Below are 27,454 nucleotides of genomic sequence, written 5' to 3'. Positions count from 1 at the left end.
TTCTCAAAAGTCAGCCGAATTGAATCTGTGAGACAATGGAGCGCACAAAGCGATCGCGCAGTTAACAGATGAGAGAAGAGCAAACTGAGGTAAAAGATAAAGGGGGAGCAAGAGAGCCTGAGCGAGTGAGCGAGCGAGTGAGAGCAAGGGGGAAGGAAGGAGGGAGGAGGAGGAGGGCGCGCAGTAAACGACACATAATGCACAGCGAGTAACGAGAACGTAAGCTGTCAGTGTCCTGAGCTACACACAGATCTCATTAAAGGTAAGCAGAGCAATGCTTTCCGTGCGTTTGAATGATCGTGTTGCTGAAATGCCCTTGATGCTGTGCAGGATTTCAAGCTTTGTTTTGTCAAGCTTTGAGACAATAAGAAACAGAGAGCAGAGCAGAGAGGGAGAGAACTGCACAGTTGTTCAGGAAGAGCAATAAATCATCTGTAAGCAGTTTAGATTGTGATTTCTGCAGTTTTTTTGGAAGGATGTTGAACTGATCTGTGTGTGTGTGTGTGTGTGTGTTGCAGGATGTGTCGACCGTCGCAGCACAGTGTGTGTGGAGCCTGACATTCCTCGCAGGGCTGTGCGCGATCGTCCCTCCTGTTTTCTGACCATTATCACTGCGCCTGCTTCATTGGCGAGCGTGCGTTTGGACATCTAACCCCCTCCAGCCCCCACCCCTCCACTTCCTGAGGCCCGTCGCCACGACAACCATGGACTGCGGATTGCGTCTGCCGCCCGTCATTGAGGAGGTCTTAGATCCTGCAGGTGTGTGTGTGTGTGTGTTCCATCTACAGGTGTTCATTTGTGCATGGAAATAATTATTGCTCCTTCCCCCCCGTCTGCATCTGCATTGTTACCTGGTCTGTCATGGGGCAGAAGGTTGTTTGGAAGGATGAGATGGTCTTGCTGTTTTTGTCTGATGTTAAATAAAGAGAAAGCAGTATCAGTGTCAGTCAAAGGAAAGGTTATGTGTGTGTCTTGGTGACACATATGTGTAGTTAAACAACAAACCTCAAAACCTCAGAAAATGATGCTTATAGTGTGATGGTGGTTTTCTGTTTACAAGTAATTTAGTGCAACTGCTACTATAACTGTGTTACATATTAAGATTTAAATATCTAGTTTTTTTCTTAAGTCATTGGCAATTTTTAGTTTAGTTTTTGGAAATATAAACATAATAAAACATTTAATACTTTATTAATATTATTACTATTACTATTATTATTATATTAATAATAATAATAATAATAATAATAATAATAATAATAATTTTCCAATTGAGTAAAAAATACAACCTTTATAACTCTTTGATCTTTTTTGACAGTTTTTAGGTATTATAGGCATTTATTTATTTTAGTTTTTCTGGACTTTCTGGTTTTAAAAACATGAATTAAAGCAACAACAGCAATAATAATAACAATAGTAATAATTTGGAATGCCTTAATGATTATTGTTGTTCTTATTCTTATTATTAACCTATCCATGTGTTTTATTCTTATTTTTAACTTGAAAATAGAATTGCAATATAATAGGAATAAGAATTTGTGATCTGTGTCTATCATTATTCTTACAAAATACAAACAAACAAACAAACAAAACAATAATAACATTTTATCTACTTTTTGGGGTAGTAAACTTTCAAATAAATTAGTTGTCCCTCCATATGTACATATAATTATGTATATATGTATTTTCTTTTTACCTAAACACACACATTTGACACCATTGATTCTCATTCTTCTCATTACTAATCTTTTCGACCGAGCACATTTGGCCTATCGTGATCTGCTCGTGTGTGTGTCTTCTTGCAAATCAAGCCTGTTTTGTTTTCACTTGCTGTATATTTACATGTAGGTGGCAAGGCTCTGAAGATGTGCGGCGAGGGGCGCTGGGAAACCAAATACTGACTTTCAGATATGTTGCGTGCTCGCTGGGGTGTTGTTACGAAACTATTATATTTTGAGCGTTTGGGCGCATGCATTTTTAGGCGCACTGTAATGCTGCGAGTTTCTCTTCGGGAGGGCTTTTGTGTCTTAAATAGCTGTTGTCTGAGGACTAGAGGGATTGTTTCAAATTGCGCGTCTGATCAAAAGCGCTGCCGTATGTGATCTTCAAAACTTCAATCCCACTTTCTCTATCGCCAGTGCTCCTTTCCCAGAGAACCTCCTGTGACGCGACGCGCAAGGATTGTTTAACTTGATCTTATACGGTATTACCGCAGTAAATTGGGACGTGTGCTTCTGTAGGTGGACCTGAGATGAGAGCTGGATTGAAGGAGGTTTCAGAGCTCCTACGGCGTTTGGTGAGCAAGAGGATGATTTTAACACAGCACTTCCATATCACACTCCTTGTTTGCAGGGCTTCCATGACAATTCCCTCTAAATGCTCTGCTGATTTAGCCAGCCGTGATGGTGCTGCCTACCTCTCCTGCATCCACCAGACGCCCACATGTTCCACATTATTAGAGTGCCACTTGCATTCCCTGTCCACCCCCGGATGACGAAAACACACATTCTTTCCCTCACCGCCCACATTCTCGGTGCCATAGCATTTGCAAAGTTTAGGTCCAGTCAAATCCCAAAAGTTTTTGCTTTCTCGTTTCATGCCTGTTTGAGTCTTTGTTTATGTGAGCTGTCTTAAAAAAAAAAAAAAACTTCACTGGATATCGACTCCAGGAAATAGACTGTTAGGAATTTCTATACTCTGAGAAGTCAGTTTTCAACTCTCAACAGTTTTCAAAAAAGTCCGCACTTACAGTGGAAGCCAATGGTGCATTGCAACAGAAAAATGTTAAAATACAATGCGCATATTGTGAAAGCATAACAAGACCTGCATTGTACAATTCGTCTCACTATGAGACAAGTGTAGCTGAACCATGCTAGTCATGCTTATTAACCTTGTTTGTGCAAAGTTTATTTAATGTTTTCTCAGTTTATGGAAATTGAGCATTACATCACTTGCTCGACAATGGATCATCTGCAGCGAATGGGTCCAAACAGCTGATTAAAAAAAAATCGTTATAAACCACACCACTCCAATCCATCGGTTAATGGCTTGCGAAACAAAAATATGGATGTTTGTTAGAAACAAATCCATTTTTAAGATTTAGAACTTCAAACTGCTATTGGCTAAAATACAAGTGTCCTGCAGTCTGTAGTAAAAATACATCTTGTCGGAATCCGGAGAGAAATATGCCCAGATTAAGCACACTTTAAAGCAAAAACAGTTCAAAACTTGTCTAAAAAATATTAATCAGCTGTTCTGACGGCACCCATTCACTGCAGGGGATCCAGTGATGAGCAAGTGATGTAATGCTAACTTTCTGATGAAGATACAAACTCGCCTACATCCTGCATGGCCTGAGAGTCTATTTTAAGCAAATTAACATTTTTAACTGAACTATACCTTTAACCTGTTACTTTCGCATAAAATGCAGAAAAGGCCTTTTTACACATCATCCGCATAGAATATGTATTTAAAATGAAACTTTGCGGCTTAAAAGCATTTAGAAATGCCTTGCATCAAAGACTTTTTCCTCCAGTGTGCTTTTACTATATACGTTTCGTTTCTACAATCTGAAACTGAACAAACTGTCATTTTCTTTGATTATTGACAGCGTGCCACAAATACTTGTTTTGAATCCCCGGTTCTTGTTCATATGATGTGGAGGTTTGAATGACACAAACAAGGCATACTGCAGCCACCAAATCTTCCTCTCCTCCTTCCTGCGGGTTTCCTCCCTCTGTCGCTCGCTGACCCCATCTCGGATGTGAGGAGTGGCTCTTTAGAACGTTCCAGAAGAGCTGACGGCAGGAATCTCAAGGGCAGTTCAAGTGAGATCATGCTCGGTTAGCAAGAAAAGTTGCAGAGCAGAGAGAGAGAGAGAGAGAGAGAGAGAGCGTGTGAGGGCCCACACACTTTCTCAAGGAGTCCACCGAGAGCTCTAACTTTGAGAGTTTGAGAGACCAACTCACTTTTCTTTCCTCCTATTTTTTCGCTTTGTGTGCTTTTTCTCAAAACATTAAAATCCGATCGTGACCCATTTTGCTTCTCAAATTCATCATTGTTCTAAAGGAAAAAAGGCTGTTCTTCGTAATCTTTTTTAAATTAAAAAGTTTCTCCGCATCTGAAAATGACTTTTCTGATAATGTAACCCAGATAGCATAGATGGTGGGAAAATATTATTACCCCCACAATATTTTGACGCAAGCTCACTGGCGTTATGCTGGATTTCTGTGGGATGCATTGCTATGTGGTTGTTAAGGTGATCTGAGTGGTTTATGAAGTTGCTGTGTAGCTACTATGCTGTTTTAAGCGGTCAAAGATACAACTCAAGCTTCACTCTTGCGTTAAAGCCTAAAGGTGCAGTGTGTAATATTGATAGCTAGGGGTTAAAATGGGTACTGCAGTCTAAATTCAAAATACTGGAGAGATTAATTTCTCCTGTCTTTCCTTCACTCACATAGGTTGCCAGATGGAGGACACTTAACAGTAAAGAGCACAATTAAGAATATAAGACGACTAGTCTTAGGCCCCAATCAGACAGAACAGGTTTTATGCTCCCCAGGCGACTCGCATTTTAGCTGCCTGCTGCTCTTTTTGTAGAAAAGCAACTTTTAGCAGAAAAGCACCAGATATCATTTGCGTTTTTTTCCTGTGTTCAATTGAATGAATGGAGAGGCAGGCCTTCTGTTGTGGAGAAAACAAAATACACCTTTAATGCATTGCAATTACCACTACCATAAAATGCTAGTACCTATGTATACCTATGTTATAGTTGTTCATGCTTGTTTCTAATGTACATTTTGAAAAAGATTTGGTCTGGTTTTTGCATTACATAACTCAGATGATGAAGTTGTGTGTGTATTTTTTATGCATGTTACGTGCAAAAAGATACCAGTTGGAAATATTGGGGCTTGGGCAGGGGGCTGTAACTATGGCAACAAGGAGAGAGCATGTGAACTCCTGCGAACTTAAACGTCATGCCTCCTTTTGCGTCTGTGAGAGTGAGAAACCAACAGTCTCGTTTTCCAGTCTTCCAGTCTTGTTTTCTCCTCTCCGTCTCCCTATTTCCTGCCGCTTCTGCTACTCCTTCCTTTCTCTTTCTCTTTCTCTTACTCTTTCTCTTTCTCTCATTCTACCTTTTCTCCTTCCAAGCCAGGATAGAGTCAACGTGAATAATTCATGCCTCTCCTCACTGCACCAGAAATGTGACACGCTCACACACACACACACACACACACACTCACGCACATTTAAAGCACTCTAATGCTTCTGGGACCCACCGATATCTCACTTTAAAACAACTCTCACCCTTTTATACCACGTTTATGCAGTCTCCTACCCAAAACTTTTATACAGGCTTCATGGTGTTATGACACTTTAATTTATTCTTTTGTTCTTTAAGAAAAAGCATTTGATTTTGATGTTTCTCTATTGTGTTTGTAGAGAAATGAATCCGATGTGGAAGGACACGGCCAGTGTGACTTCTTTGTAGGCAAGGGTTGTCTTACACTTGTCTGCATGTGTGTGTAACGGTCAATGATGTGTGTCTGTAAGGGTTTCGGGCTGGGCGGCTCTACCACACAGCGGGCGAAAAGCTCGGATATCGTGCTAACAGGACCAACAGAGATAAAGGATATATGTGGTTTCTTCTAAATCTTTTATGCGCTTTTGTTCAGGGCTAGTGAGCTTCTGGCTAGGAACAAACAACCAAATAAAATACAAAATCGTTTGTTAAAGAGGTATTTTATTTAGTTATACTAGAGCACTGCTATTTAATTGCAGTAAAACTATTCTGTGAATATCTATTTTTAATACACATGAGTTACAAACCTATACATGACAGCAACCACTTTGTAAAGCTTTAAACACTATATTTTAAAAAATGATCAACTGTTGTAGTCATAGAGCACACTTTCTTTTTTTACTTACTCGTTAGGGTTGTATTAAAGTCTGATGTGACGCTTTCTGCTTCTGTGGTGATGTCTAGGTTGTCATCACTTAATGAGAACTAATTAACAGTTGCACAATAGAGGACAAGAGAGCAGGCATGGATACATAATTGGGGTGTTTTGATAATGAATAATCCTCCCCCACCTGTTAAGCCTCATTAGTATTCCTGAAACACAGGTCTGTTCTTACGAGCGGATGCTGATTTACATTGTGTTTTTTTATGTTTACGTACGAGTCTTTTAGGGCTACACAAGCATTGTTTAATGCATGTTTTGCAAGGATTGCAGTGTAGAAAATGTCACTCAGCACCCTCCTCTGCTTTCTGCAATATTAAACCAAATCCGACCCTGTTTTCTCGCTTAATAAATGTCCTTATTGTGCATAATTCATCAGTGCCTATATTTTTGTAATGGAAAAAGCCTTTTATGATATTTAATCAAAACCTTCTACGTCTCTGAAATGACTCATTTTCCTGTCACTACAAGGCTATAAGAAAGATTAGTTAGTGCTGTTTTTTACAAGAACATTTCACAGAAATAGTGAACTTTGTCAATTATTTAAGAACTTTCAAGCCTCTCCAATCTTATATTATTTAATTTTCAATGTGCGTTTTGCAATCCAATTGCAAGTTGGATATATGAAGGAAAAAAAAGTGTGTCACCTTTACATTAATAAATGGATAGAGCAGCTTGAACATTCTGCAAAACGTATGCTTTTGTGTTCCACGGAAGAAAGTCATACAGGTTTGGAACAACATAAATGTACGAAAATCATGAAAGAAATGTGCGTTTTTTTCGGGAAATCAGCCCTTTAAAACCATTGGAGCCCCAGCACCTATTATTAGGATTTCTTTTATTCGCTTGAAGGTCCCGGTAGGTGACAGTTTTGGACCCCTTACCAAAGCTATCTTTTTTTCACCAGAGCTGCCAGTTTATTAACTGACAGGCACCGTTTAGCCAGCACAGTCTGGGTCCTGTTCGCGAAGACTTTGCAGTCTGTACTTATCCTGTGGTTTACTGCAGGCTTACACAACACCAAACACAGACCGCATCACTTCCATCAGTGAGAACCCTGCAGCTAAAGCTCAAGGAGCCCGCTTGACTTTATGAGCAGCTGTTTAACATCGACAAGTGCGACTTTTGACCAATTACTGAAGATGCATTTCAAAGCACTCTAACCTCTGCACAACACTGCAGCTCTAGTGCTTGTTTTTGGCAGGAGTTTACTGTGGAAAAACAGCTCGCTGCATTGCAGTCATGCTTTAATAATGAGGAGGAATGCAACTTAAGTAGAAAATGCCTTAAGTGTGTGTGCAAGAGTCTGGTTTTGTAGGTTAGTTTTCGTGTTTTGTGAACGTACGTGCGCTGAAGGTGTTTGCTCTTTGATTTCCCGGGAGGCTATTGTGACCGTGTCCATCATCTTTCTTCTTCCCAGCGCTGTGCTCAGGTTATTAATGATGTTTAGGCTCTTATTTTCAGTGCGGCTCATACGGTGGCGACAGGCTGCATCAAATTAAGTGTTTAAATATTATTTTTGGATTTGATGAATAGCTTGCGACTTTAAGGCTGAAAGGCTTGTTGAAGGATGTATGTGTGTGTTAAGGTTAAGGTTAAGGTCAGTGTAATGTTACCCTCCGCTTGCACTGGGAGTGAGAACAGTGCTATAAACAGGAAACTGATGTCACAGTCTGGATTTTATCCAAATACGGACATAAAGTTAGTGTATACTAGGGGTCATTCGGGCCAAAAACTAGAAGAGAGTATTGCATTTTAAATGAAATTCCCATAATAACATGCATATCATATTATAATGTTGTATTTACTACTTTTATGATTTTTACTTAAAAAAATGCATTTAAATAATAACTGCTAATGTGTAGAATATTTAAGTTCATTTTGAAATGATTGAATAATTTAATTTAATTTAAAATTAATTTAATTTATTTATTTTAATTTTATTTAATTTTATTACATTTTATTTTTTACCTGCACTATTGTGGTGGACCAAAATCCCTGAAATAGCTTGTCCTTATGTTTTTAAAATAGTTACTGCCTCACTGAGCTCATGTCACTCTGACTGAGATTATGATTGACAGGTCAGGACATAGGCTATAACATAACTAGAAAGGGTGCAACACATCTGAATATGTCAGTGTGTGATTGATGTTGTTTTTGTTTTGTTGAGAAATTACACTGGATTCCTGCCAGCGCCGCTGGCCGATCCCAAAGCCACACTTGTGACCAGAATGATATTAATTTTCTGAGCTCACGGGAACTCTGAGAACCAGGCGAGATCTATATTTGTCTGTGTGATGGGGCTCTTTGCACATCAACATTTAATGCCACTCGTGATATTAGGATTAAATATGAGCCTCTGGACATTTTCTGAAATTATTATCTCTAAAGTTTTCATTTTTGCAAATGAATTGTGTCCGTTGCTTTGTAAATGAGTGTTTTGATTTCAGAGTGGGGTTTGTATTCCACATAATTCATTTCTCAGTCATTTTTTGCAGCTGCAGATTCCATCACGGATTTGTAATCAGGCAGAATTGCACAAATTAAGGAACAGACTCTCGCATTCTCTTGAACTATGTCTGTTGAACAAAGATGCCTATTCTTGGGCTGTTTTTATGAGGAATCGTCCTACATGAGAAAATCCACAAGAATCTGAGTTCAACAGGAAGTGAGGCCCCTGTTATGTCAGCCATTGCACTTATGATGCATGACGTTATTACGTAAGAAAAAAATTAATTCGCATGTGTTTTAAAGTATCTGGAGTTGCATGTTTCCAACCTCAATGAGATGAGATTGTCCTTGAAAATGTACTTACCCTCAAGCCATCCAAAATGTAGATGAGTTTATTTCCCCATCAGAACAGATTTGGAGAATTTTAGCGTTACATCACTGTAGATCCTCTGCAGTGAATGGGTGCCGTCCGAAACAGTAGTTTTGTTGGATTTAATTCTTCCAAACTCAGCTTTTCACTACATTTATTGATTAACTAGAGTTGTGGATTACTTGTGGATGTTTATATCAGCTGTTTTGACGGTACCCATTCACTACACTCTTAATTTTAAGCGAAATTTTAATTTATAGAGGGAACTTTTCCTTTAAATATTTTAACACATTATATATAAAAGTATGCAGAACTATACGTTTTGTATCAAAGATCATAGACTGACTTTATAGACACTCATAACTGTGTGCTAATTCAGAAAACCACAGAGGCTGCTGTTGTGTAACTGCTTTTCCTTAGTCGTCCTGAGGGATGCTGCATGATTGCGATGTGCGTTGCGCATCCAGTGATTGATCCAGATGTCTGTCTGCGTGTAAAAATAATTCTCTGTCCCAACAGAATAATTCATAGCTCAGATACGCTGGATAAAGCTGATTGGGTGCTATCAAAGCTGCCTATAATCCTTTAAAGCTCAAGACCCTGCCAGTGCTGCTGCTTCCGCATGCGTGTGTGTGTGTATGTTTCCCTACTGGTTCATTACTATTTAATAGATGTTCGAAAGACTTTAATCTGCAAAGCATGATCAATAATAGAGCACAGGGCTCATTACAAGGGAATATACATCGTTCGGGAAGAAAGAGGGAAGTGAGAGAAAACAAGCAAGGGGAAAAGAGAAAAAGGGAGTGAATGGGAAAATGAACGACGTAGGAATGGAGGGGGAGGAGTTGCTGGCAAGACAATTCATTTTCCGCACCGACAGATTCTGTTAATCCCACACAGGCATCTGATCTAAGAGGATCAGAGAGGTGAATCGTCTAGTCGGGTCTGGCATGGCCGACTGTCTCTGTGTCTTATGCGTGGACCTCACGTCACTCACAAGCATTAAACAATTTAGATTTACCTTGTGATATTATAGACATATATCACTGGTTCTGGTAATGCTTTAGAATGCCATGTGGATTTTGTATCGAATCATTTACCTATATGCAGGTATATAATAATTTAAAGTATATAATAGAAATACTTAGTAGGAAAATAGTAAGCAATAGTAATAATTTATATTTATATAATTTTACTCTCACACACAATCCTTCTTGAATTAAAGGGGTATGTGACTTTCTTCAGAGTTAAAATATTAACAGATTTCCTGGCTCTTCCAAGCTTTGTAAGTGAATGGGTGTTGATTTTTTTTTTCAATAAAGTGCATCCATCCATCATTAAAAGTGTTCTATGCAGCTCTGTATATGCGTGTGACGGCTAGATAAATTAACAGTTAAATATGGATACTTTTCTTACACAAATGCATCAATATGTGTAAGAAAAATATCCATAAAATAAGAAAAATATTCAAAAATACCCCTCCATGTGGAGTACTTTTTTATGACGGAAGAATGCAGTTTATTGGACTTCAAAAAATCAACAGCTATTCAATGCCATTATAAAGCTTGGAATATCCAGGACATTTTTTAATATATATCTCTGATTGTATTCATGTGAAAAAAGAAAGTCATATACATCTAGAATAGCTTGAGGGTGATTATAATTTTCATTTTTAGATGAACTATCCCTTTAAAGAAATCTAGAGAATGAGATTGGAGGTGAGATTAAGTGTGTAATTGGCTGGCCGACTGAATGTCCTGGTTCTCTGGGTTCAGAGCTTGGAGGACAAGTGAGAGAAACCACAGCAAGCGGCACCTGTTAATCTTAGAGTTATGCATCCGACTGGAGGGTTGATGATCAGGGTGTTAAGAACATGGTGGTAAATTTAAGAAGAGAGAACAGGTGACTGCTGGAAAAAGGGATGGACCCGGAAAGAACAGGTGGATCATTTGGAAAACAAGGATAAAAAAGAGGTGATGTGAATATTGCAATGCTTCTCATGGCAAGAAAAAAGGGATAGAATAGAAGGAGGGTGTTGAAACGGACTATTTTTAACCAGTTGGCTCCTTACTTTAGTGGGTGATTAGCACAGACCAGAGAGGAGAATGACAGCAGAAGGAGATCAGCTGCTCACTTCACATGTTCTTTCAATCAGCTTCTTTCATTTGATATATGTTAAAAAAGGCAAATGTGATCTGTTTAATGTCTTGTATGTTATTTTAATGTTTTTCAGATTTTATGCAATTTTATATATATATATATAAAATTGCTGTCAGAGAGAGAGAGAGAGATTTAATTTTTTTTTTATTTACACACAGACATATTTGATATATTTAAAGTAGTAAATTTATTAAATGTCTTCATGTTTGGCCTAAAAGAAAATTTGATCATTTAGACGCAATGTATTTTTTGTTATTGCTATAAATATACCCCAGTGACTTAAGGTTTTGTGGTCCAGGGTCATATATGTAAATATATGTATATATACACACACCACACACACACACACACACACATACATACATATATATGTCTATACCCACTCTTGCCACTAGAGGACTCTATGTGTCTCTTATAGTTTGAAAGCACCACTGCTGCTGCTCGCTGAGATATCGTGTCTGGACTGTGTGTGTGTGTGTGTGTGTGTGTTGTGTTTGTGCACAGACAACAGGTGAAGGCAGAAGGGTAATTCATGACCTAAATCCTTAAAATAGCACACATTTCTCTAGCACCGGGGTACTGGTGGCCCTGGGTGGGTGTTTTGATTGCCTCGGGGGTCTGAATGTCTGTTGGTGGCAGAGAGAGATGAGAGTCTGTTGGTGGCAGCAGGTGATGAAGAGGTTCCTCAGATGAAGGTGTTGGACTGGATGGATTTAGTAGGTTCTCACTCGGGACGACAGGTGGAGTTTGGGGGTGGGGGTGTAGGACATGCTTAGCTGCACATCTCCTTTCCAAACAAATTGGGGAAATGACAGCGAGACAACTTTTAAATGCCATTTTGCTCACAAGATTCGACTTAAGGAGCACTGTTGGTTCAGTACTAATTTCACTTTATTTCTGGCAAACATTGTGTGCGTGTGAATATAATAGTAAAGAAGTATTAACGTCTTAACATATTTTACTTGACAATTTAGCTTCATATACCATAAAACCAGAAAACAGCTTTAAAAAATGAAGATCCAAACAGCTTTACAACTCAAATATACAAAATAATTATAATAAATGTTTTTATATTACATTGTTATATTAAATCCTTAAAAAATTACCCCATTGACTTCCATTGCAGTTGTGTCTCTGTAAACTCAAATATTAATGAGTTAACGTTATTTTAGTGTGTCAGAAGAAATTATTTTATATATATATATATATATATATATATATATATATATATATATATATATATATATATTTCTGACAGCTGAAAAAAAAAGTATTACATATAATTGACAGATTACTTCACAGATCTCTTTTGTGCTTCTCAGATGATGTTTGTGACTTGAAAGTGGAGCGGCCGGGAATAGGCAGCGAAATGACGGCCAAAGAGCGAGGCTCACTGGAGGACAACGAAGAGAGAGACCAGGAGGAGGTGGAGGCTGGAAACGGAGAGAAGGGGCAGGAGGATGAGAGGGAGAAGAAGGAGGAGACGGCAGTGGAGGAGAAGGAAGGAGACAGAGAGGAGCAGAGAGAAGTGGATGATGAAGATGAGCTGGAGGTGCTGAGGTCTCAGGTGGTGCAGCTGCTCCTGGAGCTGGAGGAGACCAGAGAGGTGTCACAACGACACGAGGAGAGCTACAACGAGCTTCAGGGTGCGTATGCTAATGGGGTCTGTTTTTGGGGTGTGACATCATCGCCGAGGAGTTCCCTCTGAGCATGCTCAGCTGTTATGTCGCTGACCACCGAACCACCTGTTCCTCCAGTCGTGCCCTCACAAACATTCCTGGCTTGTTAATGTCGTCGGATGCCTGCGATAAGTTACTAATTACTCATTTCTAACGTCCTTTCAGCCGCCGTTTCATGTCATTGTTTCGCTTTGTAGGTCTTTTGGAAGAAGAGCGTCTGGCGAGCGCCCACCAGGCCGAGAGCTTTACGAGACAGATCCAGAGACTTCAAGGTAATCGGAAACACAGGCAGATGTGAACGCATTACGACTCAATACTGCAGTCAATAAAATAACTAAAATGAATTTTTACACTTTAAATAAGACAGATATAAATGATTACACTCAGTCATCAAGCAGCAGAAATATCCTCTTACATAGCGAATAACAGCTGTGTCCAACACTAATGAATAAACATTCTTGATATATCAAGCTGTTTTATGATTTCAACACAGACCACAGATGATTTCAAGAGACTATTTGCATATTCATGTCATTTTGCAGCATTAAAAATAGAAACATTTACTATGTTTGGAAATATTACACTACTCATAGTCCTACTCAATATGTTATTATACTACTGCCCAAATAGCATTTTCCACAATGTGCAATATACATTATAATACAATGTGCTGGGTCCTTTCTGCCACAATGCAATGCAAAGTGCTTGATTTTCATATAGCTTTCTGTTCCAACATACTTTTTTTCCGGTATGCGCTATATACTATGCAGAATGCAGTGAGCTCAGGCCATGTTTTGAACGCTGCCGATGTACCCTTGCTCCGATGCAGCTTCATTATCTTTATGAATACATTAAAATCGATAATGTTAACTAATCGCATTACTCTCTGCACGTCATGTTCAAACGCTCCTGCAAGGTCTTCTTGCATTCAAACTCAAAGTTATCTGTGATTGCACTGGGATGGAGTCCTTCAACCCTGAAGTTTGGTCAAGAGCTACTTGGGTGCGAGTAGAGAGGGCCCGTGTGAGAAATGGGAAAAGCAGAGATGATGGAATTGTTGTTCACTTCCCCAGTGACTCACTTTCACTCTCTCAGCGGCTGCGCTGTAATTAAATTAAATGAACTGTGAGGAGGCAAAGTAAACCAGCGTTTGTAGAAGTGCACAGGCTGTGCCGAGGTACCATCATGAGTAATGGAATCACAGATATGAATAACACAACAAACCACTGCCAGAATCAGATTCACACGCCGAAGAAACGGCTCTTCGGTTTAATCACAGCCTGTGCCGAAGGGGGTTTTTTATCATCCGTTTTCTTGCCTTGCAAGAAGGAGGCTGATTATAGTTTTCCAGAAGCCCCTGCAGACTAAAATTCACACTTTGTGTGGTTAGTTTGAGAGGGTTTGACTTTTTTTATGCTACTTGACAGCTGGACGTGCTGAGCGAATGCTATAATGAGACGTGAACCAAAGGCCTGTATTTTTCACTTCAAATGTCCTTGGTTTTCAGTGAAGTGGCTGATTATAGACCTCAATTGATCTTGATGTCCTCATACTGCACAAATATAATTGTTACATGGATTTTATTGGTTAGTTGTCAGCTCTTGAGGTTTTACATGTATATGCACCTACTTACATACATAATTTAAGATAGCATACTACTCCTACAGTTTCTGCACAGTATATACTGTGTATGATGTACATAGTATCCACTAAAATAAGTTTTCTAGATATTCATTAATACACACACAAAAAAAATAAACCTGGCCTTCCCGAATCAATTTATTATTAATCCTTTACTGTTTGGTCTTATTTTACATTTTACAACTCTTTAGGCACTTTTAATAACATAGTATTACCTAAGAGTGCTATGATGTATTATTTTATGCTTATCACTGTTTTAGCATGTTATGCCATTACTGTGCTGCAGTCCTTTTTATTACTACTATTATTTTTATTTGAACATGTTGTCCCACAGCTCAGCTGCGTTCGGTGCAGGAGGAGCTGGACAGTCTTGAGGAGGAGAAGGCCAGCGAGCTGTGGGAGGCGCAGGAGGAGCTGCGGGCGGCGCAGGAGGAGGTGCAGGAGCTGCAGCAGGCGGCGGAGGAGGCCGCGGCCGAGCGGGAGAATGATATCGCCCTGCTGCAGGAGGAACTGTGCCGCCTGCGCGCCGAACTGGAGCGTCTGCGCGGCACCACGCAGGAGTACGAGCTGGAGCTCACCACGCTGCGGGCCGAGATCAGCATGAAGAACCAGTGCAGGGAAGAGCAGGAGAATGCTGGAGGAGAAGGTCTGGTTCCCACCACACTACAGGTTCCCAACAGAGATATCCCAGATGAAAAGAGCAGTTTATATAAGCTAGTTTATGCTGGTTTGGTGGTGGTCTGGCTGGTGGACCACACAGGCCTTGTTGTCTGGCTTGATCTCTCTAGTGAGACTGGTTGGTAAAGGATGTCCTCCTGTTACTTAGGGACACGAGCATAATGTGCCGTGGTAAAATGAGAGAAAATGACCTCTAATGAGCAGTAAGATGGTGCAAAGGGGAAATGATACGCCACATACTCACACCTCTCCAAAACAACTCTCTGCAGTTGGCAGGAAGGGCCCATTTTTCATGAGGGTGTGTGTGTGTGTGTGTGTGTGAGATCTGTTGGCTGTGTGCGATTTGGCACGATCTGGTCCCATATGTTTGTTTGGATGTGCTCAAACGCAGAAGCTAAGAGGAGTAAAATAGTGTGAATGCAAATGTCTATTTTAGATTTCTATATTTAAGAATCACATAAACAAGTCATTAATTAACCGAAAGACAAATGTTACACGTTTGTGTGTGGGCTACAAATGTCTTAAATTATAGGAAAACCTGAAATCACAAATTTGACAACATTCACCATTGAAGAAAAATCTCTTATTCAGAGTTATTATTGTTAAGTAAAGTGAAACTATTACAAACTGGTTTCTGTAATTGTAAAAAAAATTATGAATAAATAAATAAATAAATATATATATATATATATATATATATAAAATATAAATAAATGAAAATGAGAATAACTCAATACTCTAACATAAAATAAATCTGAGCAAAATATAAATATTTATGCAACAGAGACTAATAAAAATGATAAAAACACAAAGCTTATATTAAAAAAATAAAAATAAAAAGCTAATTATAAATATCCATAATATACAAATACATATAAAATAATTATTGTGCTTGAAAAAAACCAATACCTTAATGAAAATGTTTCTATTTCTATGTGAGGCTACTATGCTAATATCATTACAACATATTATAAAATAAAAAAGGTTTCTATACTTATTAGTTAAATACATAAACAATTTATGGTTTGATAGAAAATCAAATGTATGCATTTTTGTGGCTCTGCTTTATCTATAATTTTAGGGTATAATCCATCTATTTCACACACTGTAAAGTTACATTCTCAGTGGAGTGCATTTTTCCAGACCTCGTCCGTGTTTCTGTACTTACGCCAGCTGAGATTTCTCCAGCAAGACTTTTCTTTATATCACATAACCTCATTCCAACAGTACTGACAGATGCTGATAGCAAATAAACCCTGCAGAGCGATACAGACATTTTATCAACTTTTCTTCCCCGTTGCCTGATACGACACAGTACTCTGATGTTACCCAGAATGCATTGTCACTGACAAATGCGAGTGTATTACAGGTTCTTTCGGTGTCTGAGTGTCTGTTTGACATTCTGACAGAGTGCAGGACCTCTGCGGAGCCCCATTTGTCTGGTGTTGATGTCTTTCTCTGCCTCTAAAGGCGCCGGGGCTGCTTTCTGCTCCCTCGATGCCGGTAGAACTTTACTATATTAAGATCCGCAATAAAAACAACATACCAGCGACTACTGCTGGTAGGGTCAGATGCGCTGATCCCTACGCGGTGTCGAACACGAACACACCACAGCCTCTGATTGGTGCATGCATGTTAGCTCTGATCTGGGGTCAGATGCGACCGACGGTTATTTACGCCACGTACACATTCAGGCCTGGCAGAGACGGAGTGCAAAGTTGTTTGCAAGCGAGATTCCTTCTAGATTAGAGCCTGCGCTATCGGGGGTCAAGCGTCGCACCGTGGGGGACGCGCAAGGCAAACATGACTCGTGATTGACAGATCAGACTGCTGCAGCAGGAAGAGAGCAGAACGGATTGTTTCCATGGAGACCAGTTGCAGGGTTTTGGTGTGTATTTACGGCTTCACGGACAAATGTTCAATATTTTTCTGCAATGGATGTGTAGCCTCTGTATTGTTTCTCCGTATCTGCTTCAGTGCAATTTGGCTTTTATGTTCCAAGTGGCATACTAATATCCGTGCTATAATTTTTTGATATATATACTAGCGAATTTAGACATATAAAAGAATTTAGACATATTTGTAAAAAATCTAATAAAAAAAAGTGAATATACATAATCACTTACTCAAGTAGATATTCAATAAAGGTCATGACAAAAATTTGGTATATGATTTTGAAGTGGTTATTGTTATGTGTGTGTGTGTGTGTGTGTGTGTGTGTATGTAAATAAATCCAGCAATGGTGCATAAAATTGATCAAAAGTACTGTAAAGACAAATATAATTTTACAGGAGACTATTTTAAATAAGCATCATTCTTTTAAACTGTCTCCAAGACAAAGCATCCTGGAAATAAATATATAATTTTTCCACAGAAATATTAAGCAATGATAAATGTTTCTCGAGCAGCAAATAAGAATAAAACGTAAAATCTTAAAACAAAAACAATTATTTTGAATTGCGAGAATATTTCACAATTTCGTTTTTTTTTCAGCCTTGAATCTCACTGAACCTAAACTTTTGAATGACAGTGTATTATAATTCAAGTTAAGCTAGAATTTTTGTCCAGAAAATGTGATTACATTTGCGACATCATATCATAATACCGTGTTTTTATAATATATTTGGAATTCGGTTAATTTGATTTGGTTAGATAATCATACAGGTATTTCTTGCTTGAACTAATGTGAACAATGTGTACAAATAATATGTTAGCATTCCATTTAGAACATACGCTGCTTTAGAATAGCAGACATAGTTAATATGCTAATAATACATTGCTAATACGCTATTCTGAGTTTAATTTTCTTTGTCTGACATCTGTTCTTGTTTTGTGTTTGGACAGGTGACGTGGACCAGCTGATTGAGGAGTGTCGCTCCTTGAAGGACGTGTGTCAGACTCTAAAGAACGACAACAAGCAGCTTTCTGAGAAAGTGGAGATGCTGGAGCAGCAGCGAGCCAGGTGATTGGCCACACGGCCTGTCAATCACGCACAAACAAGACAACTGAGCCACTGAGCACCGCAAACCCTGTTAATAAGACCAGTGTGACCGCTGAGGCATGAGGCATAATCTGTCTCAATGGACACTCTCGCTAAAACTATTTAGCAGCTACATGAAACATTAATGACTGTGTATTTCATCTTATCCAAATATTTTGGTAGCGAGATGAGCCACAGTTGCCTTACGGCTATTTTAGGACATCAAGGTTTTTTGATTCTAATGAAATCTCTATTCAAAATGAATGCTTTCGTTAATATACCTTTATATTTTTTAAACTTCAGCTCAACAAAATAACAGAAATTTTTTTTTAAGACAGCTTAAAATGTTGAAAATGTGCTGAAGTTGATTAATATATAATTTTCACAGGCACAGTTTGATATTCTAATACATCTCTCCATAAATTGTCTGAATTAAGCTGTAAATCTGCCCAAACACACATTTCTGATTTCAAAACAGGTCTGAAAAGACCATTTTTAAATCTGAATTTTAGAAACTAAAGTGATTTATTTTATTTTATGTATTTTTCTTTGACATTTATGTGTTTACTGTAAAGTCTTCCTAAGTACTGTGAGAAGCTAAGAGAGTGAATGAAGAAGAGTTTTTGAGATTTTGAATAAATGATTATGAGAATGAGTCAGCGTTGAGTACTGCAGTGCGGCTGTCACACACACACACACACACACACACTATCAAAGTCATAACTTGAAGCTAATTTGCAAAGATGCAAAAGTTCATAAGTTCAAGTACATTAGTAACAGACAAAAAAAGCTCCACAACATGTACATCTCTCTATAATAAATGTACTGTACATTTCCTGCCTCTGTCCTGACAGCTCAGCTGATTCATGCCTGGTGCTGAAAGTAGAACAGAATGATGGGGAAAATGACACAGAGAAAGATGCAGAGAAGGAGGTGACAGCTGAGGGTTTCATCAGCACGTTGGAAGTTGAAGGTGGAAAATGGGCAGACGCTTATACCCAAAAGAACATCTCGTTTGAGGGCAAACCCGTCACCCCGGCGGGCTTGAGTGGAGGGTTTCAGGAGGTGTTCTCCCTCAGAGACCAGCTGAAACAGGCCGAGGAGAAAGCATCACAGGTCCAGAGAGAGGTACGTCATGTCTAGAGTCCACCTGTGGTAAATAAAATTGATTGGACATGATTTGGAAAGGCTCACACGTATTTGTGTGATGTCTGATAATTACAAAAAGTTTCATATTTTAAAAACGATCACAGTATTGACAAAAAAAATGTGAGCCAAATACTTGATGCTAGCAGTATATCTAGTTATTTTGCCTGTAGTTGTTGAGGGAAAAAGCCCTGACATTGTGGCAACAAAGAAATTCAATTCCTCTGTCCTTTACTGAATAATGTAATGATTAATCGAGTAGTTTTAGTCAATTGTTTCTCCCTGTGACTTTGTGAATCTAATCACTTGTCCTCTATCATTTGTTATGTCTCCTTTCTTTTAGTGTGAGGGACTAAAAGGAGAGCTTCTGGAACTGCAGGGGCTGTATGAGAGCAGCCAGAGGGAGAGGGCGGAGCTAGAGGCGGAGCTTCAGCACTGCAGGGCGGAGCTTGATCGGCTGGCGGGGCGGAAGGCTCAGGTGAGGGGTCAGATATCAATCATGACGCATTGCTTTCTTCCAAATCCCCAAGAGCCATCAATCTAGAACTTCAGACGGTGAACGTGTGAACTCCCTTGGGGTAAAAATCCGACCTTCAATAAATCACTGTACTGTACACATGCTGAAAACAAACAGACATTACTCACACGGCAAGCAGGGCGAAATATTATCAACAGAATGACACCATGACTCCATCGACCTCCATGTTTGTCAGCGTTTGAAAATGCTCTGTACATGACTAACGTTTTGCATGTGGGGTCAACCACCGCTGAAGCGACCATCTGTCCAACAGCAGTACCTGTCTTTCAAAGCGCATCCTGTCTAACTAAACCACTCCGCCATTTTCGGTCGAGTGTGTATGTTGCTTTTTGCCCTGTCACACACATTGGTTCTGGGCTGCGTGTGTGTGTTTTCGCATCTTGTGTTTGTCAAACCTTTAGCAGCTAATGTGTCTAGCAAGTTTTCTTGATCCACCGTAGCATATCAAGCTTTTTTTGTGTGTACAATGTGCACTGACATAGAGGTCTTTCTAACCCCTGTACTGTCTAACAACAAGCTCTTAGAATGAGTTTTTCCAAGCCACAGAAATAATAATTAAGGTTTTTTTTCCTATCAAAGAGTCTGTCCAGTCTGAGTACCGTGTCCCATGTCAATCATCTGTCCTTCATAGCTGTACTTTGATTGTGTGGTTAACCCCTCACTCACACTGTTCTGCCGCCTACAATTCCCATGATTCCTTAAAGGAATGTTCTGGGTTAAATACAACTAGAGCTCTATCGACAGAATCTGTAATATGTTAGAGAATATCACAGGAAACATTAGAGGATAACACTAAAGTGTTGTTCCCATAAAGCATTGTGAATAATGTGAAGGAGTCACTCTCCCTACACTCTACTTAAATATTTGCATATATTATATATCTTTTAATATTTTTGCAATAAATATTTTTAGTGTATATTTAGGTTTTTTTCATACTTAGTTTTGTATATGTTTGGGTAAAAATATAGAAATACAGTACAATTGAATGCATGATATTTGTGTATGTACATTTTATATAAAGGCACACATACAGCATATAATTTGAAAATATTTAAATGTTTTTATTTATATTCATATAATTTATATAATATATAAATATGTTTAATATACAAACATAACATATGTTTCTTTACATATACACATGTACATGTATTATATTATAAATACATAATTTTAATTATAATAAATATACACAGCACACACACATATATTACATATATTATGTACACAGAAACTTATTTTGGAAGCAATTAATCCCGATTAATTATTGGCCAGCACTATAATAAATTCATTTTTAAAAATGTGTTACATATTCTAACGATTTGATTATCATTCATGATTATTTATGGGAAGGATAGTTCATTACTTCTAAATGACTTCAAGTATATATTCCTGACGTTTTTCTTTTTCCAGTTTTCATTTACCACGGTTGTGCTTGATTTCTGACTTGTCCTTCACTTTGTAAAAACACTTGATAGATGTGAGTGCAAGGATATGAGACAAAGACACAATGTTCTCTCAACATGTGTGGTTTGTTTATTTATACAAAATAAAAGTTGAGTTCACGTGATTTTCTGTGGCATTCCACAACATGTCCCAGATGCTGTCGACAGATTTAACCCGGTACATTGGTTTAATGCGGTGGGCTGGCTCTGCAGTGTGGGCAAGGATCTTTAAATGCCAAGATGGCGACCTGGGCTCTGTGTTTATCAGCCGGCGAGTCAAAACGAGCACAAGGTTTCCATTTTGTGTTTAACCATCTTTGCTGTGTATCTAATCTAGGTGTATTTTCCTGTCTCCCTGCTCCCCCGTGGTCTTTCATCGCTTCGTTCTGTTGCTTTCTAACCACCAAACACCTACATAAACATACCATAAACACCCATACGCTCAACGCACACCAAACTATATCAAATTCCAAACAAATTTGATGATTCCTGATAAACTGCTGGCATATCTATCTATCTATCTATCTATCTATCTATCTATCTATCTATCTATCTATCTATCTATCTATCTATCTATCTATCTATCTATCTATCTATCTATCTATCTATCTATCTATCTATCGTCTATCTATCTATCTATCTATCTATCTATCTATCTATCTATCTATCTATCTATCTATCTATCTATCTATCTATCTATCTATCTATCTATCTATCTATCTATCTATCTATCTATCTATCTGTCTATCTGGTTGTGTTCTCTCCCTTTCATCCTTGCACTCTTCATTCTTTCTCTCTATTACTATTTTATTATTTTCCATGTTTTATTTACCCGTGTTTCCACATGTGCACAAACCTCCCATGTGTAATCATGACCTTATTTTGAGTGTCTGTCATTTTTTTCTTTTGTTTCTCTCACCATCTCTTCCTCCTCTTCCTCTCTCCATCCCTGCACCCCCTGTGTTTTTCCTCAGAGCTCCACTCCTTCGTCTGAGTGCCCTATTCTCTCCATACCCTTCATAGGAATGGTTGTAATAATGGGCCTGATATGGTGCTGCTGGAAGGAGCTCTTGTCCTAAAGGGGGAAAGGTATGGCTTTGCCTTTTCTTTCTCTAAGAGTCCAGAGATTAGCCTTTTTGTCCCTCCTGTAATGTGAAACTTTTTATCCTGGTCAAAATGTCACTTTTTATAAGCCATAATGAACTGTCACGCTAAACAAACCCGTTTGCCCATTGGACACAGTGCCTGATTCCTTACGAGGGCCTGTTATGGATGTGCACATTGTTTCACAAACATAGTTTTCCACTTAACTACTCTGAAAAACCATATAGTTGCCTTTATTTGTGTCTTTTTAGTGGTTTAAATCTTCCCTAAACAAATCAGAAACCCTCGTTCAGAATAAAGTTAGTTAAAAATGGGTCAATTCTTTGAGTAAACATAATGCCGTATACAGAAAAAGCATAAAAAAACATCCCGTTCCCAAAGGGGATTAGAACATTGCCAAATTAGATTGTGCTTTTGTAGCTCGGACAGAAGAATTTCTGCATCATAGACATTTCTTATGTTCTTCATTCAGGGAGTTTGGCACCATCAAAAATCAAGTCGTATGCAGACGTCCTCTGAGATTACCGAACGTTATTATCCCAGCCAAATGCATGACACAACTCTGATTTCAACAGTTCTGCTGCCCAGCGGGGCCGATCGGAGCCACACGCACACACACACTTACACAGTTCTTTGATTCTGCTGGACTGTCATGTGGTTTCCACTGCCAATCTCACCACACCAGATGGAGAGAGAGTAATAGAGTACGTAAAAGAGAACGTGTGTGACAGTGATTGGAGTATTTACTGGGTCATTGCTTTTGGCTTTGTATCTCTCCACATTTCTGGATGAGTATATTTAGCTCTCAAGTCCAGCGCTATTGCAGAAGATGACTGGAAATAAACAACAAGTCCTCAGGAGGTTCATTAAAACCAATTCAGCTCTGTCTTCTAGCCAGAGAAAAATTGTGAAACTCTGGTTTGTGTTTCATTTTCGTGGAAATTTGTAGGTGGTTACCTGTTTCAGTGTGGTGAACGCCAAGATCCATCTTATGAACTTCAAAGCCTCTTTGTTAGAAAAAACGACCTTGATTTTAAAGTTAATCAAAGCTGGAATTATATAGTAGTATATAGTTGTATATTTTATAGTTATAATTATATAATTGTATCATTTATAGTTTATAGTTGTCATTTAAATTGAAATATGTAAAAGTTTACTTTCAAAAAAATCAGAAGTACACAAAATATTATCAGCCTAAAATTTTAATATTACATACAAATATGTCTAATGTAATGAATGTATACAATTTAGAATGTTTTAATAACATAATTTAGATGTATGTATATAAAGTTTAATGATAATACACACACACACACACGCATAATAAAAAACGTGATTGTTGAAAATTAAAAAATCAGTTTTTGCACATATATCAAAATATTAAAATGTTAATGTATAAGGCCAAAAACTGTTCAACAGCTAATATCAAAGTTCTATAATAAAATGAACAAAGAATAAATAAGATAAAATTATACAAATAGTTTATTTCTTTTGACCTTTGCCCTCTGATGTCATTCTCTTCCTCTCGTTGACCTCAGGAGAGTGAGGGAGACTGGAACCTGGTGATGGTTGTTGCAGTTGCAGCAGCAGCAGTCCTTCTCATTCCCAGCTTCACCAGAGCTCTGGCCTGAGCGCTGGACATCATCCCTCTCTGCCCATGGTACGCACTTCTCTCACCCCGAGCACACTCAACCACCAACGGACCTGAAACCATCACTCGCCTGGGACATACGGGATCACAATAACACATGGCTTCCAAACTCGCCGCTTTTTGGTGTACATTGTGACGCTGGTTGTTTGCCGTCTCTCTTTGCTCTGCTTTTGTAGACAATCATATCCGTTTCGACCAGCAGTGCTACAAACACCGACGCCATGCCGTGGGTTTTTAAAGGGTCAGAATGGAGGACGGCTTTGAGAGCTTCTGATTGCTTTGACTCCCCGCTTTCCATTCCATCAGTAGTTTTCTCTTTCCCAAAACTATTTGCCTTATCACTTTACGATAGAGCGTTACACATTTTACCTCTATAAAACAGATTCCAGACCTCTTGGGGACCGAAGAGGACACCGTTCTTCATCAACAATGCTTTGGATGCAGCATATTGCTTTGTGCTTCGTTGCTTTTCGATTAGGTAGGAGCATGCACTGCTTATTTAATCTTCCTGGATCTTCCCATTTTTGAATGATCAAGTAGTCTCGATACTATCAGAAATCGTTTGTGTTTAGGTTCAGTAAGAGAGAACTTCTTTCACTTTCGACCACAGCATGTTCTCTTTGGTTTCTAACTCAAAAACTCTGTAGTTAACTGTACAGTACTTCTCTATATGCTAGCAAAGGAGAATACTTGCGTGATGCATACCGTTTGTCATTTTTACATTCATTTTGGAGTTTGAATATTCCAGGTGGTTTAAGGTTATTCCAGCAGGTAACCGTGCTTACTACAGATATTTTTGTATCTGAATTGTTTATTCCAAGACATGAAATTTGTAGACTGATTTTGTGTGTGTAGATTGATAAATGATGCTAAAGAGTGATAGATATTTTTATACAAGGATTGAACAATGTATAAGCTAAAAGAACACTAAAAGAACTCTGAAACAAGTGTATTGAACAAGCACAGATCTACTGTAATTCCATGATGCATTGATGATTATTTGCATTTTTATTTATTTTATTTTTTTTGCATGTTTGCAATGAAAAAACACAGATGACTTACATATCTATACAATCTCCACTCTGCGAGGAAGTAACATTTTTACAGAAATAACAAAATGTCATGATCTGGTGGTTCTCAACTGGTGCCGGGACCCAAAAATAAATCGCAGGTTATTTATTTCAGGAAAAACAATCCTAATAATGAAGTTGAAATACTGTAGCAAAATGAAAAATGCACATTAAGACCTAAAAACCTTTTGTAGTCAGTAAATCTTCCCAAATCATATCATGCATATCATTGGACCTATGCACTTCACGCTAATATTAATGTTTGAGATTTTTTAAAATAAATAAAACGATTTTTGGTGTAGTGGTGTATTTGGTTGCCACAGTTGAGAACTGCTGTCATAAACCCTTACAGAAAAACATAACAAAGATGTTTCTTGCAATGCAATTCAAATCTGTAGCATAAATAGCACAAATTGATTATCTAGCTAATAATAGTGCTAGAAGCAGAAACTTCCATACTGCCTTTCACCAAAAAAGTTATAATTATAATAAATCTTAAGTCTTAAATTATGTATATTTCACTAAATACGTTTAAAACTGAGAAATATATACTTATATGTAGCTTTTTACATCAGAGATCACAATTTTAAGGTCTTCGTATGGATTATTACAGACGTACCTTCCAGTATGAAGATTAATAATAGTGTCACTAAACTCATAATTGAATGATTCCAGAAAAATGAATGCATTAAGCCTTGAGGTACTATTGTTATGAACAGAATCTATGACTTTGAACGTACAGTATCTATAGCTATATAACCGTTTCTGGTATACACACAAATTGTCTTCACCTGATGTCTTTTGGTGTCATTTTCAACGAGCTGCACTAAGTATACTTCTTATCAAAGTGACTAAATCGTAGTAGACATACGTGCTTGTAGACGACTGACTAGCGCTGTGGCAGTGATCTTTGTAGTGTGGTTTTAAGACCCGGCATTAGTCTTTTGGGAGTATCTGCAGCATCCCAAGGTCCTTCCAGTGCCGTTTTCTGCGACCCCGTTGATAGACTCAGAACTCAGTGGTAGCACAACTGAATGTTCAATGTTTCAGTGGTCAGCTGACTTTCTATGAGACGGTGCATGCTACACAGTGATTCGTCTTTGAAATAAATATGCTATTTGTCCTGCACTGCATCGGAAGGTTTCTAACTTTGATGAAAACTTCGACATCGGAAGGAGCGAGTTTCTTTTACCCCCACACTCAGCTCTTGTAAATGATGTAATATGTACAGACTGTGTATTTGCATGTCTGTGGAAGTATATTCTGCATGCTGAGTGATAGAAACCAGTGGTAGATTTTAGCTCCTGTGACAATTTCGTGTGCCGTTAAGGTTTGCATGTTTTGTCCAAATCCAAATTTACCAAGTTTTTAAACGTTTCGTTTTTGTTTTGCGTTGAAGACCGCTGTCATATAGGTTCTCTTTTAATTTGTTTTATCTGTTCGTTTTTTTGCTGTGAATGACACCGTTATGATTTTAAATTGTCCAGGGTAATATGCAATCAGAGTAATTAGCTACTTCTGGAAAGTAGCCCAGGCTTTCTCCATATGGACCTTATTGTGAACTATTGCTCAAAATAATTTACTTTATCAATGAATTTCGAATGTCTCATGTTGTCTCTTATTTAAAGGAATAGCCCCCCCTCCCCATCAGGGCTCAAACCATCCAAGATATAGAATCGATAATCTCCAGTGAATGGGTGCAGTCAAATTTGGAGTCCATACGACTGATAAAAACATGACAATAATCCTAAAGGATAACTGTAATTGATCGATTATGGTCTTGTGAAGTAAAAAGGACTTAGTAAAAGTAATAGTATCAAATTTATCCCGATAAACTCTTTTAGACGAACCGTTCCTTTAAGTCCATTATGTAAAATTCCACTCGAGTTTCGTTCCGTTTATCTTGTAGTTAAGGTCTTTTGGTTCTTGAGAGAATTGCAAATTGTACAGACTAAGACATTCTTTAGAAATGCATTTGTAAATGGCGTTTTACTGGATGCCGGAGGGTGGCAGATGTCTGGAGATGTTGGTGTGTGGCGTTGTGGCGATGCCGCTGTGTGTCTGTATGTGGTTGTGTAATTGTAACTGTCCTGTACAGTGTCTTTGACATGTTTACATGTTGTCTTGCCTTAACAGGCATTTAAAATAACAATGAAATTTGAAGTATTTTGGTAACCATGTATATTTTGTAAATGCAAAGCAACTAATAAAGTAGTTTACCCAGAGCATCGTGATTCAATATACGTGCTCGTTTATTCCTGTCAGATCAGTGAACCGACTTCTTTCAGGCTGTTGTTGAATCATAAGGTGAGTCGATGTCCGTGGTTTTCGCTAAACGACGAACAGATGTCCCCCTTCATTTATCTAGTCTTTCTTCTGACATTCCCATTTGTTGTATTTGTCAGTTCACATCGAAGCGTGCTGAGGCTCTGAGTCATGCCTGTGACTTCACTGTAAGTATATGAACCTCTCCTGTTTCTGGGCTCTGCATGTCAGAGGTTTCTTTTCTTTACAATTTATGTTTTTTTGTGTATGACACATGAAACAGGGTGCCCATGGGGGTCTTGCTTTTCCAGTA

General features: G+C 38.4%; 1 protein-coding gene across 4 annotated transcripts; it reads left to right on the top strand.

Annotated features, from left to right (window-relative positions):
• The first annotated feature begins 108 nt into the window (after nucleotides 1–108).
• LOC122343492 (coiled-coil domain-containing protein 136) lies at nucleotides 109–26,712 on the top strand. Of its 4 annotated transcripts, XM_043237993.1 has the most exons (11): nucleotides 172–262; nucleotides 331–434; nucleotides 519–759; nucleotides 12,267–12,590; nucleotides 12,821–12,895; nucleotides 14,599–14,910; nucleotides 17,787–17,904; nucleotides 18,777–19,050; nucleotides 19,412–19,546; nucleotides 22,026–22,140; nucleotides 23,694–26,712. In XM_043237993.1, exons 3-10 carry the CDS (start codon nucleotides 705–707, stop codon nucleotides 22,128–22,130), a joined length of 1,398 nt encoding a protein of 465 aa, XP_043093928.1. In that variant the 5' UTR covers nucleotides 172–262; nucleotides 331–434; nucleotides 519–704; the 3' UTR covers nucleotides 22,131–22,140; nucleotides 23,694–26,712. The 4 variants fall into 4 exon arrangements, 3 of the variants coding, with proteins under 3 accessions (XP_043093927.1, XP_043093929.1, XP_043093928.1); XR_006250792.1 differs by lacking the exon at nucleotides 331–434 and having other exon boundaries at nucleotides 109–262; nucleotides 22,075–22,140; XM_043237992.1 differs by lacking the exon at nucleotides 331–434 and having other exon boundaries at nucleotides 109–262.
• Nucleotides 26,713–27,454: the final 742 nt, after the last annotated feature.

The sequence above is a fragment of the Puntigrus tetrazona genome, chromosome 4, assembly GCF_018831695.1.
Source record: "Puntigrus tetrazona isolate hp1 chromosome 4, ASM1883169v1, whole genome shotgun sequence".
Classification (NCBI taxonomy): Eukaryota; Metazoa; Chordata; class Actinopteri; order Cypriniformes; family Cyprinidae; genus Puntigrus; species Puntigrus tetrazona.
The sequence above is the reverse complement of the archived record's forward strand: the minus strand, read 5'-3'. Positions and strand labels throughout refer to the sequence as shown.